Here is a 16,752-nt window from a genome sequence, read left to right as displayed (position 1 = left end):
TTCAACATGCTGGAAAAATCTCTTAATTTGGGGGTATCAGAAGGTTGGGTTTGTTTTTTGTTTTACTACAGTAAGGCAATTAAGTGGGAAGATAGATGTCACCAAGCCAGCTCAGTAACAAAACCTTGCAAAAACACAAAGAGCAGTAAAACATAATAAGCCGGATTCTCATCTCACACATCACAGTTTAATTCCAAAAGAGTTGTTCTGATTTTGAGCAACTTCACATCCGAATAAGTCAAGCCAGAAATGAGATGAATTCTTCCTGGTAGACTGGGTTACAAGTGTGTCTTCCGTTCCTCTACCTAAATTAAAGCCTTCCGGTTCCTTCAGTCCTTCTTCTCTTGATGAAGCTCTGATCATTTCCATGACTTTCCGATCCGGTGTCTCTCTGGTCCCTTCAATGAAGGGCTCAAAACTGGAGACCAGATTTCATCCCAAGGCCTGGCCGATGCCAACTAAATCATTTCACTCACCCTGTGAATCTCGGCGCTTTCCCCGCTGTGATCTGGCTTTTTCAGCCAAAGCTGTTTTAAGGAAGATTCGTTTTAATTTATCATTTTTAGCTATGTACTTTTATCTGGTCATGGGTAATAGAAACTGTCTTTGCTTTTATTATTTCATCATCTGGCTTGAAAAATGATAATATTTAACAGCTATAACGCAGGCAAAGACTTTCCTTCATGCCATGCATCTGGGCTCCAGGTCTTTGTGGGAAGTAAAGGGCGTTCCCTCCAGCCCTGCTGTCCGGGGCCATATCCCAAATATTGCACTGCCCGGAGCAAAGTACCACCACTGGAGGGGATCTATCGACATCACCCTAATTAAGTCATTAAATTCGGCAGGTTTTATCTGCCTTCCCCTCGGTACAGCAGATTACGTTTTGGCCCTCAGCAATTATTTCGCATACAGAAAAAATGGACTTGTATCTCCATCGTAGGCGACGTAGGGTCAGGCTCTCTGCACCAGTCCGTGCAAATCAGCGTGCCACATCCCTAAATGCCTTATTTCTTGTAACGACTGCAAAAGGCACACATCCTCACCTGATTCCTGGGCTCTTTACCTAATTCCTGTTTTTTTTTGCAGCTGCGACAGATGCTTCCAAACTCCCGTCCTTTCTGCCACGCCACGAGATCAGCAAAATGTTGCTTTATTCAGCTGAAACTGTTGGTGGAGATGTTTTAAATGACAACAACTGGGAACAGCTGCTGTTACCTGAAGGAAAGGATCCTGAGGTTTTGGCAGGGAAAATCCTGCCAACTGTTTCTGGAATGAAACTGTTAATACCTTCGAACAGCTCAGAAATCCCCCGTAATACACTAAATTACAAAAAACAGGGGGGGAAAAAACAAGAACCCGAAAGCGAAAACAAACAAGAAGGTAAACAAAGACTATCTAAGCTTTCTTTAATCCCGGTTTAAAGAAGAATCAGTTATCATGAGCTGCGAAGAAAAGTCTTCATAATCCTTGTTAGACACTTCTTCTACAGGGAGCTAGCCGACCAAAAGGGTTTTCCAAAACTTTGAGAAATACCAATACTGACCCAGCTGCCTGCCCTTAATTTCAGCCGAGTAACTCTCCCTTTTGACCGAGATAAATGCAAGTGCATTGAAAAGCTGATTTCCTTAAAATCGGACCAAGGCAGAGCTCTTAACCATGGCTCTTACACCCCGCGAGATGGATTCATTCCCAGGCAGCCGCCGTAAATCAGGAACACGGCCACCTAAGGTCAATGTGGGTAAGCCAAAATCTATATATGCAGGACATAATTTAGAGAATAGCTGACAGTACGACAGTTTGTTCAGCACTCCTCAGGCACGGTATGCTCAGGTCTGGCCGGGAACGAGGGTCCTGCTTTGCTCCGGCGGACACAACGGGGGCTCCCGGTGCGTGCTAGGTTTTTTGGGGTGGCCAACAGAGAGGGAAGTAACTGTCTTCCTAAAAATAATCTTTGTCTTTTCCATGTTCAAACTTCTTTTTTTTTTTTTTTTGCGTGCTGTGAATGCTTTTAGAGGCATCCCTCCCCCCTTTGGCAGGGCTTTAGGAAACCGAATGGAGAAATGTGTGAATTTCTTCAACCTAATCTTTGCTCTAACCGATGTTTCTTTCTGCAGATAGGAGCCCCGTGAATAGGAAATGAAACGGAGTGGGAACACCTTTCACCCCCAAATCCACGAGGGATTTGGCCACTCCCGTGGGATTATTGGTCCAAATCCCATTAGGCAGCAATGCCGTGCGCTGGCTGCAGCTGCGATTCGGAGGCGAAGATGGTAATTCCATTACAGAATCTGCAGAAGGTAGACCCACGACAAAGAAACAGAAATCCTTCCGAGTGAATAAAGATAATGCCATGAAGTTAAAAGAAAAATATTAAACGGGCTGAAGGGGATAATGTCCTGAACGTGAAAATGAAGTGCTCGCTTGCAACGGATGGTCCTGGCCAGAGCCAGGCTGCCAGCTCCGCGCTGCCGTGCACGCAGCCAGCAGGGCTCACTCCACCCCATCGTTTCCTCGGACCTCTTCAAAATTAACTTCTGCCCTGTCGAGGAAAGTGACAGAGGATGCGGAAATCAATTCTCATCTCCGCTGGTAGGAGGTCGCTGACTTGTGCAGATCTGTCACTGCGCTGATGCAACCGCAGCTGAGAGGAGGTGCGTTCGAGGCAAACAGGACCTTTAAATAACCGTGGTTAAGAGGCCCTTGTTTCAGAAACCCTCCGTGCAGCAGCCTGAGCAGGGCAGAGCAATCTTGCAGCACTGATAGCGCCGTTTGAGCCATTCACACGAGGAAAATTCTGCTTTTTCCTACGGGAGGGGCCGGCGCGTTTAAATTTTGACAGCACCGATTTCGGCCCCCGTGCTCCAGGACAGGTACCTTTTGATGGCTGTTCACCTTGGCCCTCTATTCCTCCGAGAACCGGGGTGTTTTCTGAACAAATAACGCCTCCCTGCTTTCAAGTCACCCCTCCCCGGCTCAATCTTCCCCTTCCAGGGAAAGCAACAGCAAGGCGAGAACGCTGCTGAATATAAATAGGAGCAAAGCACATTATAATTACAAATCTGGCTATCCAATGCACAGCTCTAAACCCTGAAATGATAGGCTGACACTGTCATCCCAGCCCAGACACCAATTACAATTACATCTAACCGAGGCCGCTGAGCCAGACAGGGGAAGGGGCAGATGAAAGATGCACCTTCGCGGGGATTCGGCTCCTCGACTCCCGAGGAATTTCGTTCTGCAGATTATTAGCGAATCGCTCGAGCTAAATAATTAACGTTTAGGCAAGGTGCATGGGAGTATTCCCAAAGAGCGGTGGAGAGGGTGGGGGAGAAAGAAGGGAGAGAGTGGAGAAAGGGAGGGATATGAGAAGCAGAAGGCTTTGATTTATTTATTTTTCCTTATTACTCTCTGATCTGCCAGGTGTAAATAACCATACAAAGTCCTGATAGGTCTGAATCAGCATCAGAACCAAAAGAGAAAAAGCATCCTCCCCTCGCCCCCGTGCTGGCGCTGGGCACTGTTTTGATCTTAACAGACTCTCCGCTCCTAAACTCAGACCCAAAATCGATTTGTGAGCTCATTACATAAATCCATATTCAACTATTTAGTCTATATTTAACACTACAACAAGGATAGGCAGGGTGAATTAAACGGATTTCCTCCCAGGTGGCAAAGAGCCCGAGTTTCTCCTTCCTCTTCTAATTCTCTCCCACCCAGCTTTCGCAATGCTGAAAAAAATATCACTTTTTGCACGCATATAAGGGATGACAAATAAGGGATGACAACGCTATGATTGGAGGTGTAGGTGCTAAAGGGATCAATACATGCGTCTCCGGAGCGATATTGGCAGCACGTTTTGGTGTCTCATGCACGTGCTCTGCACTCTTTTTACAAGTACATCTTCAGCAGATACAGGTGACGCGCGGTATAGGAAAGGCATCAGTCAACACGAGCAAAGGACGTGCTCGTCTGGCTGCTCATTTTCTCCTAAATACAGCCGCCAGCTTCACCGACTGTATCAGAAACCAGCTTCCAGGAATTTCCAGAATATACCCCCTAACTTCTCAAATTAAAGGGATACAAAGGACATTTGAGGTTAATCCTGGACCCCTGCCGTGTCCACTGCAACGGCGAGGATACCGTGGCACTGCACGGCCTGTCCGACCCTCAGTACTAATTCTGAGGCTGAACAGGTCCAAAGAAACTCTACCCTAAATGCGTACTTTGTAAAAGTCAGGTGCCATTGGTCCTGAGTATGAATAAAAGCAAAAACTCATATAATATCTTGCAGTTCCTAAATAGGGCCACATGTAAGACTGCACATTTGGGGGTTGTCTTCCCTAAATCTTTCCATCGGGAAAGAAAGATCTGAAGTTAATATCGCTGACAAATATGCCCGGAGATTAATTTGATGTTTCCCCCATAAAGCAAACACGTCCACCTATTTCTTACCCTTTCTTATCGTCGATCAAACGGCAGCTCAGCAAATAGGTTTCTGCCGCGAAGGTGACAAGGTAGCGCACTACATATAAAAACTCATCAGCACTCAGGACTGCAGACAATGCATCTCCTGACCTTATTACTGGCAAGCTCTGCAGTCTAACTTCATCTGTGCTTCTGAAGGAAGATGTTATGTTTAGGGAACAATCAGCACCTGGAAAAGGGGGGAAAGAGTTGACGGAGCGAGGAGTTACGTTATAAATGAAGCTTGGGAAATGGCCTGAAGGTCTGAAGTTGGTCACCCAACTGTACGCGGTCGAATGAACAAGCCTACAAGGACATGAGCCATACAAAGGTGACCAGCCCATAAATATCCTAAATTCCTACCCAGTATCCAGCTACAAAATACAAAAACACCACGCTTTCAAATGTAGGTATCTTTAGGACAGCTTAGATAACCAGGAAAATTGAACTCATTTGAGCGGAAGGCACCCAAGTGAATTACTGGGAGGTTTGCAGTCAAACCTGGGCACACCAGGGTCAGACTAACAGTTTCAGCACTCCTTTGTCTTTCCTCCAATAATTTCCCAATTCCTCCTTTAGAGGCAGTTTAAGAGGAAGAAAGTCTTTGCCTACATAACTTACAAAATCCAATCGAGCCCCATGGCAAATAACCCTCCGAACATGCACAGGGCCACGGACCTCCACGAACGGCCGTGACTTCCGACACCAGCGCTGCCACCTCTACTTACAGTAAAACCGTAATCACAGAACGTACACACGAATAGGTTCCTACAAGCTGTAAGGAGCCTGAAAGTTCATAAACGAGGACACGCAGCCACCCCAACAGCCTTGGGAAGCCCCAGCCGGAGGCACAAAGAGATGCACTGATGCCAGACCCAGGCGGCAGCACGCTCCCGCAGCCGGCTCTTTGCAACTTCGCTGACCTCACCTCAACCAGGAGCTTCTCCAGAATTTGACTCGGAGCCTTTTATGGATTTTTTTTTTCCAGCAGCTTTATCTGAATGTGTAATAGGTTGTGTTGCTCTCGGTGAAAACAAAAAGTGCTGAGGTTATGCAAACCCGAAGGAGCGGCTCTTGAACGAGCTCTTCACAAAAACCTGTTTTCTCCGCTCTCAAATTGCTATTAAAAAAAAAATGAAGATTTTGGGTATGTAAGCCGAGTCATTCATACGACACTTGTGAAAACCAAAAGGTTTCCTTTTACAGGTTAAAATAATAAAAAAAAAAAAATTAAAAAGAACACTTATAGTAAGAGTTCCGATACGAAGCTATCATACTAATTACATTCAATTGTCTGGAAACTCATATAAGACTAGAAATTACATCGCTTCCACATTTAAAACATAGCACTTCAGTTCTGCTACCCTGCCAAATTAAATTCTGACACATCTCGAAGTTTGGGAACTAATTGTGCAGTTATTTATTCTATCTCGTGATTCTTCTGACATTATCACGTAAAGTTAATATACGGTAAGTGATATTTTCATTAACACCACTTAAATGTTAATTGCCTTCCAGTTTCCCAGGACTATTATTTATCAACATATATCCTGTTCTAGAAACACAAAATCATGGGAAGGCTGGGTTGGAAATTGTAAACAGCTCTATAGGAAATTATTACTCCCCTGTCTTTTATTCAGATTACCCTAAATCAATTTTAATACACAGCTGTGTTTGTGACAGTAGGTCTTCCTCTCTTATATGCAAGAAATTTCGCAGTGTTTTCTGAAAAAATCTGCCATGTCTTTACAGAATCTTTGTGCTTGGATCACTCTTTTGTTCTATGCTCTTTTGAATTTTTAAAGAAAACACGAAGACGTTTGTAAATGATTCAGGAAACACAAATGTTTGTGTGTATCTAACCACCACCTTAGAACTAAGATGTATTTTTGGTAGTTTTAGGACAAGATCAAGCATCCCCTACCTACATTTGCTGTGTCCGAAGCTTGCCGTTAAGAACAGACCTCTGGCAACGGGCGGTGCTCACACCTGAGCATTTCTCACAACACCGGTCCCTACATCCAGAACCTTTCTGGTCCAAACCAGAGGCGTCAGATCCCCGAATCTGATCGCAAGTGACCCGAACAGTTCCCTTAGACTTACACTTTTACATTCTAAAATAATTCCAGATATTAAAAACTAAACCAACAAAAAACCCCTCTGGATATAATGCTCCCTGCCTGATTTCCACTGTGCAGTTCTTGAATCTGTTACAGTTGAAAGTTTCCAAAAAAGTTCAATTAAATCCAAAGAAAACAGAACCAGAAATGAACTCAGGAAACCTTTCCAACATCCCGTGGCAGGGTTAAAAATATGCCTATTATTCCTGGAAAACGTCTGCCTACCTTGTTCATGAAGACCTGCAGAAGGAGAAATTCCCTGCAGAAGGAGAAATTCGAAACGTCTTCCAAGACAGTCCCTTGCAGAGCTTTGGTCAGTCTTCGGGGCACCTCTACTGTTTCTAGGATGACCTTTATATACCTTTTTTTTTCTTTTTTTAAACCAGAAACATATTCTGCTGATTTCGTATTTTTGCGTATGTCTGTTATAAATCCCCAGTAAGGTGTCATAATGTTATGGCAAAGACCACCATAAACGCATATAAACCGAATTTATTCTTACCATTATCGTGATTATTACTGCTTACGCAGTGCAATAAATGCGAGCAGCTTACCAGTTGTGCATACTAAAATGAGGAAGTTAAAGCTCTTGATTCAGCATGAAAACACACAATGTTGGTTCAGGAGGTCATTCTCCTCCCCAACCCCGAGCCTTGTGCAGGTCCTTAGGTGCTTTTGCTGCTGTTTTGCTGCCAGAGGTTTCCCCTGTAGCATCTCTTTGGCCATCCCTGGCAGCCTAATAAATAAGCCTTCAGAAAATAAATTTCGCATGCCGGCAGAGTTGCCGTTCTCTGGGTTAGGAAAAAAAAAATTATATTTCTATGTACATACACGCATTCAACTTCGAAATTTGCAAGTGGAGTCTTGAAATAGCCCCGCGCTTCTTCCTTCTGCTCCGCAGCTGCCTCCACGGCACGAAGGAGCTCTGGGAAATTTGCTACTTCTAATTCAGGGCGTTGAGAGCAGACTGGAAAGGCAGCATGTACCAGCTTCCCATGCTAAGGCAGGACCAGGATTATTAGCACGAAGATACACCTGCCTAACCTCTTCCAAAAACTTCCAATTCCTTACTTTTTTCACTCATTTTTCCCGATATTCAAAACCATGCTTTTCTATTTCAGGTTAGTTTTAAGACTAACCAGAAGCAAGACTAATGTATGTTGTTTGGCTCTTCCAACAAACCTGCAAAAACTAAAAATCTGAATTTTAATGAGAAAATTAGCTCCGTTTCTTAGCAAGGAGATAGATTTTGATTTCTTAAGGAGGAAGTAAGACTCATAATAAAGGGAGATGATGCCTCTCAGAATGGTTTTCTAATAGGAATTCAGGGAAAATGATTTTTGGAAATTGATTCAACCCCTGTTTCTTTGTCAAGGAAAAGTAATTTACAAGTTTCCCACTCTAAGTCTTATTATACAAAAATGCAAAGTCCTCGCGAAGACCTTGCACGCGCAAAAGCGTTACATCTGCAAGCTGCTAAGCTGAAAACGTGCGACGAGAAGCAGCCGCACAACTCGTAAGTAGAGGAATTAAAAAGAAAAAGGATGTGACGGAAATGAGAAACTGAACCACGCACAGCTGAGCGCAAGCAGTGGTGTTTGGAGCTCGATGGGGCTCACCCGTCAAGGATCTTCCCAAGAGCTTCAGCTCTCTGTACCCTCCCCATCTCCCTACAACGTCCAGCTTTGGACTTCCTCAAGCATTACAATGCCAAGGGCGAAGGCTGATTTACAGCGCTTTTGCCAGTCTCCGAGCGAGCCTATCCTCCTAAGCTGCGGATTTGTCTAGCGAGGAACTTATTGCAGAAACGTAGCTAATAATTATCCCGCTGTATGCACACGTTGATGATTTCAGGGCTGTCTTTATCTGATCTTTCACCTGCTAGAATAAAACAATCCCTCCATACATCCTCTGAATATCTGAAGGAGGGATCAGTGAGGAGCTGCTGGCGTAAAGCAAATAACTGCCTGGAAGTTCTTTATGGGAAGATTTTCCTCGGGGATCTTCTCTTCAGCTAAAGTTATGCGTGTCCATCATTCACCACCACGCTGTTCTCTGCTCATTTTCTAGGTGTGCAAATAACAGGTTTTATACAGTTATAAAAATAAGGCAGCCAACGGAGATCTCTTTCAGCTGCTTTTTCTTGCTGAGAATTGGCTTTCAGTACCTGTATTAGGAGTACGTATTGTAGGGTTTGTTCCTGTACCTTCTTAATAGGATCACGCATGCCTGTAGGTTCAGAGGAGTAATTGTTCTTTGGTAGAGTCACGAGGCAGAAGTAGAGGCCGGCAAGCAGCCAAGTGGCCTGAGAAACCCAGGACACGTTGGTTGAAGATTACGACAGAAGAGAAATCCTTCAAACTCTCTTATTTATTGCTTTGACTTTTAAAGAAATAAGTATTTAAAGCTGCAGTTCATAAATTTATTATAAACTGGTGAGCAGTCTCTCGCTTCGGGTCTAGCATTAAGGTCGTTAATGGGAAAGAAAGGGAACGGGAGAAGAAATAATCCCGGGCGCCTTTTCCCCAAGGGTGCTGGGATCGACAAATGCACTTTGATTTGCTGTCCGATGTGTGTATCGCAAGCCATCCACCATCACTTCTTTCACCCTAGTTCGTAACGATCTGTTAAGTACAGCGCCTCTCCAGCCGCGAGCTCAGCTAAGGACAGAGATTTTATATTTCTCAGGGAGCTCGCGGGCTTTTTGTAGTCTAAGCACAACGCCTACTGAAATAGTTTGGAGCCTCCTACAGCCACATCTGGAAGAGTGAAAGCGGAGGCTATTATCCGCGGGAGCTCGCAGCCCATTTGGCTTTCACTTCTCATTTCAGTGTTGGCTAATTCCAATTTAGCAGCGCAGCATTTACAAGGGACGCGCTCGGTCTCAATGGGAGCTCGTTTATTCTTGCTTTAGGGCCAACTCACGTGCTGCTCCTTCAGGTCCTACAGTTAATGGTGGTCACAACGGTGGATGTCAACCTACACATCTGCATAATAACGATGGTATGAGCTGATTATATCCTTTCACCTGCATTAAACTTCCAATATCCTCCAACATAACATATGTAATACGTTTAGCTCTCAGCATGGTCCAAATTATTTGCAATTAATAAAAGCAATAACTATCTGTAATTTTATGAATCATCAAAAAACAGCAACTATTTTACCCTGATGTAAATTTGGGGCATAAATCACTGTTAGGCTTTACTTGACCCTGGCTTTCAGAAAACGCAAACTCTGATAACTCTACGCCTTCATTTATGCCCTTTCCACGTAAGTGGCTCCCCAAAGGGATGCTAGTTATTAATGATCACAGTGAAACTTCTCCAGCTTCCCAAAAAAACCCACAGCACCAAGACTAGGTGCTGCCGGGTCATCGCCAGCCCCCACCGGAGCCCCCGCTGAGCACCCACCTGAGCAAAGCAGAAATATTCCCCCCAGCCCCACCACTTCATCTGCATTTGTAGCTGGCTCCTGCACCAGCTGTGCTTGCCGCCCCCCCCCCGCCCTTCATCTCCGAGGAATTGGAGTGGCATTGTTTGAAGATCTGATTAAACGGCCAGGAAAAAGTAATCCATCACTTAAAAAGGGAAATGGAGACAGTTTGCAATGGCGTCCTGGAGCTCTTTAGGATTTGCTCTTCATTTTCTTCTATTTTAATCCAATGCCCGATGTAATAAACACAAACACAGCGTATAAAATTTCCTGACAGCACTTCACTTGCGATGACAAGGTGGGAGCAGCGCTGAGTTACCCAGTTTTGCTTTGGTTGATCCTAAGGCCAGATTAAACCTCCCTACGGTAGCAGATAGCCCGTTTCCTTCAAATGTTCGTGCATGCAAATGTAATTCAAGTGCATGAGCTGAATGCCAGATTCAGCTTGAAAGAAACCAAAGAAAATAAAAAGCAAAAGCAAAACAACCCTGCATCTCCCCACGGCGAGATCTGAAGGGGAACAGGTTGGTTTTGAACAGGATGATGCCTCGCTGATCCCTGCTGTCCTTCCTCAATATCACACAGGCATTTTTTCCGCCCGTGAAATCTAGTTTCTAAGTGCTTTCTCATTTTCACCTTTGTCCCTAAGGAAAGATAACCTCATCAGCACCTCTGGTGACTGCACAGAGACGAGGGAAACACTCATCTGGCAGGATCCCACAAGGGCAGGGCTCTCCCACCAAGCTACATCACTCCATGACTGCAAAGATTCTGCTCTTCCCAGTCCAAATCAGGGAACGAACGATGCTTCTGCGCGTTCCCTTGCCCTCAGCTTCCTGGCATCGTCTATGAGAAGCAGCAAGTGCATCCTGCAGCCCGGCGCAGGTTGTTAATCATTTACAACCCAGAAACTTTGAAAGGCTTTTAGCCATGTTTTACATGGCATCTGGTTTAAGATGAAGACATCTTTCTGTTGGCTTAAAAAAAACGTAATGCAGTAAACCCAAACACCTATGCTCCTGTATAATGCAGTCCCTACAACCAAAGTACTGTTAATTCCAGAGCAACAGAGCAATATTTGTCCTTCTAGCATACAGACACAAACCTTACCAAACCTCTCAGTGGTTGGCTGCTCTTGGTATCCCACTGCCAAAATGTTTTTTCTTCCTTTCCTCAAGACAAAACGTTCTACAGAAGCTTAACACAACTAGATATATAATCCCTTAATGCTTATGGACTGTTTTATTCCACCACCTCACCCATTTATGACCATCTTCTCCTATTTCAGGAGGACAAAGCTCCCCTACAGACTGTGAGGCATCGCCGTTGGCTCTTTGTGCAGGTTTAGTTGGCCTCCAGAGTCAGTTCTAGGACAAGGCCAGAATCTGTAATTGCCTCAGTGAACAAAATGTCTCAAAGTATCTGAGAGCTTGGACACACTTTTAACTACAGCCAGCCAGCTGGATAAGTAAGAGAGAATAAAGAATAGTAGCTGCTCGCTTGGGATTTTTATGTTAATAGCATTAATTACATCTGCAATTTTGTGTCCTTTGCATCTTACCAGGCTCTGGGATGATTAGCTGTGCACTGGCCTGTGCGTTTCCAGCTTCATTTTCAGCTACACACTGATAAAATCCTTCATCTGACTTTACCAAGCCCAGAATCCGCAAGTTGCTGCCACCCTAGAGAAATATGGAAAATGGAAAAAAAAAAAAGGAAGAGAATTAATTAGAAAAACACCATCCAACGTGAACGAGGATTACAAAACCTTTACAGAACAGCTATTTTGTGAAACAAAGGCACTGTGTATGCAATCTCAGCCCCAGCTCGCGTAGTCATCTAAGGACAAGGTCTGTAACAACGAGCATCTTCATCAGAAATCTCTCGACACTTGATATCTTTGCATTTTGTTTGAGGGAAGGTTCCTACGGCCCTGAGGTTGAATTCGCTTTGTTGCAATGTCCATCCAACACCTTTCTCAAGACTTATGCTCCAAATTACAGCCAACCACTTGGTTAGTGCTCTGAATTTTCTCTTGGCCCTTAGCTGCAGGGAAGATTTAGAAGAACTTTCAACTTCTGTGTCTTTGAACAAATGCTGTTCTGAAGGTCGAACCCTCCTCCTGATGGCTTGAGGCCTGGAGATCCTCAAGAAAAGGTCACTATGCGCTTACTCCACTTGAGAGAGATTTAGCTTTTAACTTCTGTTAGCACAAGCAGAAACCAATTATGTTGCGTTAAAAAAAAAAAAAGTGAGGGGTGTGCTCTGGCTGAAATGTGCCTTCTATTAACAACAATTTAAAAGTGAGACAGTTTTCATCCACCACATAACCATGACAGCAATAGAGCTTTCCTTTCCTTGGAAGCTTAATGCTTCTGGCTGCTTTCTAATGAGCAATGATGTATAATTTAAAAAAAAAATAAATTGAACTTACTACTGTGTATGGCAGAATATATCTATCCTGTATGAAAACCACATTGAAACCTTTTTTGATTGGTAATTAAAAGATGTTATTTGTTACAAGGTGAAAAATTAGCACTCAACCAAGCCCTGAACAGGTCACATCTCACGGCCTGTGGACATCTTCACAGTCATTGAGATTTTTTTGGGCTCTTTTCCCAATGTCTCAGCTCACTTACAAGTGGCAGTGCTTTGAGGAGATCAATGCTTTTGGAAAAACTCAGCATAAACTAAGCTTATGTAACAGTTGTATTTAAACTAAAAGGGGCTGGAGTTCTGCATGGGGATGTTACTTTGGGTAGAATGTGCAGCAATTCTCTTTTAAAAATCATAATTATATCAAACAACCTTTCTCATTATTAACCCCCTTTGATTTATATAAAATCAACGTAAGAAATAATTCCTCTCATCCCCCAAACCGTCAGTTAGACAAAACATTTCCTGAAACAGATCTGAAACTATTGCAGGGAGACTCATCAGGTGAAAATTACCATGAAAAGCATCTTTTGCTCACGTAGCTCTATGGAGCACCAGCAACATGTTCTCTAATCCTCGTTCCAGCACCTTGAAATTTTAAAGATCTTTACTTTAAGGGAGAAACTAAGATTTGTCTTTATCAATGAACCTTTGCACTTGACCATAGCCCTCGTTGGTCATTCCTAACCATCCTGTGAGTCTGACTTCCTTGGAGAAGAGATCTGGTATTTCTATTCCAAGGCCAATACTTAGTAAGTGAAGTCATTTAGCACGTGGCAACCAACGTTATTAACAATAATTTAGACTGGGATCAGAAACTGTTACATCTCTGCCAAAAGAAGCGTATAAATCTCCTTAAATCTGGGAGTCGACATCAATGAACTTGCTATAACACATCTCACTGCAATGTTCCTTATTCGCACTAGGAGGCACAAGAAATGTTGTTTTCTTCGGGAAAGCTTCCAAGTTTGTGAAGGCAATGATCGGGTCAGGTATCAGAACACATTTCACAACTTAATAAAAAATATCAACCATTCATATAGTGATTAAAAAAAAAAACCAAACAGATAATTACCACTATCTGAAAATAGTCGCTAGGAATGACCACTTCTCCATTCTTGATCCACTCCACCGTAGGGACGGGCTTGCCAGACACGGCGCATTCAAACTCGATGTCCATGCTCTCGTAGGCGTAAAGATTCGCAGGGCGAACTAAAAACCATGGTGGAACTACAAAAAGAGGGGGGAAAAAAATGAAAGCGGCAATGAGTAAATATAGGTAAAGGTTTAGCAAGTAAATAACTTCAATAAGCCTGAAAAATATCAGAAGTAGGTAGAAACACATCTGTAATTCAAATTATTCTCTTCAGCCTTTAACAAGCAAATACTAGGGAAAACGTTTATTCCAGAGAGAGCACTTAATAGTTGCTTTTAATATTCATTTCTAGGTTTTTGTTTGCTTTTTGGCCGAAAGAAAAAATTTGAACTTCACTTCAGGAGACACGCAAGTCGTTTTCCAACGCGTACAACACAAAGTAAAATTTTATACAAGTAACTTGATAGTAATAAACTAACTAAATAAAAATAATATACAAAATTCTATAAAAAGTGAGAAGGAGGGTAACAAAATCCCATTCATTTCAAAGGATTGGATGCCAACTGCAAACTTAGCAAGGACCTGTAAGTCAACATACGGCAAGGTACATACAGATATAAGACGAGTCCATTGACAAGTGACACAGAATTAGAAGCATTTAGAGACATTTTCATCTAAACCAGGACTTCTGACCGAGTTTATAGAAGATGAAGAGATAATCAATAACTAGGAAATCAGTCCCCAGTGATGGAAGAAGAAAAAAATAGTTATCTTTGCTGAGAAGGAATACTTATTAAGCTAGCAATTATCTGTTGCCTTGCATTACTATAATGTATTCACAGCTTTTCAGTATGCTATATGATACGCTAATTTCATTTCATCATTATTGTAGTATTAGCATGATAGAAATTAGCGATTGGAGGAAAACCACTAATAACGTCACATTCCTGGCGAGCCCACTCCCCTCGCATCCAACGGAAAAGCACCCACCAAAAGCCAGCAGCCCATGGGCATTCCCACCAGCTTTTCCAGGGGGACGACGGTCTCTGTTTTGAATATCCACAGTCCCCAGGAAGCCGGAAAGGATTAATTTCCAAGTACCATCCACGACTTATCATTTCAGACAGAAAATCCAATTGTATTTTCTTGAGCCATCACTCCTGCTGTCTGATTATAATATTTATAAAGCCGTAATATTAAAAACCCCCTCTAAATTAAAAGGAGGTGAAGATTATAAAATCAATTGCTCAGAAGCTAAGAAATGTTACAGGAGAGGCTGCCCTTGCATCCCTAATTCGGACGCCAGGTTTGCAAGGATTTCAGCACACTCCTCAATTAAACCACCAAATTCTGCAGCTTCCCTGGGCGCTCAAGGAGGAGCACGTTCACCGAAAGAGCATTTTAGGATCTGATTTCCAGCTTCCTATTTTAGTACGTGGATTCGTGCTTTCTAGTCTTCGAACTCTTCTGGGCAAACAAAACGATGAGTTTCCAGTAGGGTTTCCTTTGGTTCCTTATTTCTGCACATTCCACGTGCTTCCTTGATCTCGTAGGGCTCCGCCAGCCTCACAAATTGAGAGAAGAAATCCAAGGCACAGGTTAAAGGACACAAGTACTCCCCCCAGTTTTTCTGGACCAGTTAGGTATGGCTTAGAGCAGTCTCCATTGAGACTAACGTCTTCCAGTTGTCCACCAGACCTTAAAGTCTCATGGGGCAAGAAGAGCATGAGTCAAGCCAACCACCTGCAACAGGAAAAGCATCGTGCAAGTGACCGAAGCGTTATCTTGTAGGAATACTACGCAGATGTGCTCTTCACAGCTGCATTTAACAATCTTAGCCACAAAACTCTGCCTGCAATCACTTATTTGCCCTTATTGGCATTACAGTTTCCAGCTTGGGTAATAAATGAAAGCAGAGTCCTTGAGGTGCCATCTCTTTAATCTTACGCTCCTGACGAACCCTTGGAGGGCTCGCCAAACTTGCGTGCACAATGAGGTAGGAGTATTTTGGAGAAAATTTGATTATTTTATTTAAAAACTGTATACAATGCATAAAAACAAGATCAAAATAAGACCGCAAGACTACTATGTCAGCTATTTCTTAATTTTTAGCAATTGCTTCTGCTTTAGAGCTAAGTTACCTACACAAATAAGCATGAGCCTTGGGCCCCTCAGCATCACTCCCCTGCCAAATCTTCCCTGGTCCCCTTTCAGATCAGCCTTATTTTCCATGCACGTAACGCTTTTGGATACCTAGAAGCTCCCAATCCGGTTCGGATCAACTCCAGTGTGCACAAATTAAATCTGATGAGCTGTCCTGATTAACTTAGCTGCCTAATTTCCTACTGAAGAGGCTCCCACAGAGGTGTGTTCAGATCAGGAAGGCTTTGCCTGCTTTTGGGGGGGGCACGACAGGTTCCAGACCACACAGCTACAGGAGCATGCAGGAAATTCTGCGGGTTTTTCAAAAAAAAAAAAAAAGCATCACTGATAGGGAAACACCAGTAATGAGGATGACGATTGAGGTATTTTTTTTAAATAACATCAGATACACTAGAGACATACAAAAAGACACAGTGGCAGAGTTGAGAATAATCAGCACTGAATAGCATGGTTCAAGGAAAAGCAAACAAGCTGTTTGTGTAACAAAGAGTTGAATTAAAAATTAAGCAGCAATCAAATTCACATGTTCATTTTTAGCTTCTTTACACCAGTATATTTTATTCAATAAGCTCACACCAAACCCCCCGCTATCTACGCAGTTTATAAACCCCGCAATTTTTCAGAGCTCTGACAAAACCATAAACTACTCAATCTTCATTAGAATGGTTTATTGCCATGTCACCAGAAGCCTGTAATTAATTTAGAGGCTTGTAATTCACAGATTCCTGCCAGTTATTCTTTCTGACGCACACGTTCACGGACCCTGACCCGAAGGCTTTCCCTCCCTCCACCAGCACGGGGTCACTGCTGCTCCCCTCCCCATTTCCCTCTATTTTTTAAAAAAAATTGCTGGCATTTTTCTAGACTGCTGGAATCACACACGCTTGCCTTCAAGGCGATGAATTTCCTGCAGGACTCAGGCTGGCAAGGAAGGTGTCCAGACACCCGGGTTATCCCTCTGACAGCCACATCACTTAAAGCAAGGAGAGGAGAGCAGCTTTCCGGGCAGTAAATACATTCCCTGAGACAGATTTGGCA

General features: G+C 43.3%; 1 protein-coding gene across 13 annotated transcripts in view; it reads right to left on the bottom strand.

Annotated features, from left to right (window-relative positions):
• The window catches only part of LOC310890199 (netrin receptor DCC-like), a 418,983-nt gene that overhangs the window by 162,395 nt on the left and 239,836 nt on the right, over nucleotides 1-16,752 (bottom strand). For all 13 annotated transcript variants that reach the window (XM_083818911.1, XM_083818905.1, XM_083818910.1 and 10 more), the window contains 2 exons: nucleotides 13,531-13,685; nucleotides 11,581-11,701 (listed from right to left, as the gene is read on the bottom strand). In XM_083818911.1, the coding sequence (XP_083675037.1) occupies nucleotides 11,581-11,701; nucleotides 13,531-13,685 (276 nt within the window). The remainder of the gene's footprint in view (nucleotides 1-11,580; nucleotides 11,702-13,530; nucleotides 13,686-16,752) is intronic.

This window comes from Anser anser (assembly GCF_964211835.1).
Source record: "Anser anser genome assembly, chromosome: Z".
NCBI classification, from domain to species: domain Eukaryota; kingdom Metazoa; phylum Chordata; class Aves; order Anseriformes; family Anatidae; genus Anser; species Anser anser.
Note: the sequence above shows the minus strand (reverse complement) of the source record. Positions and strands in the feature narration are given on the sequence as shown.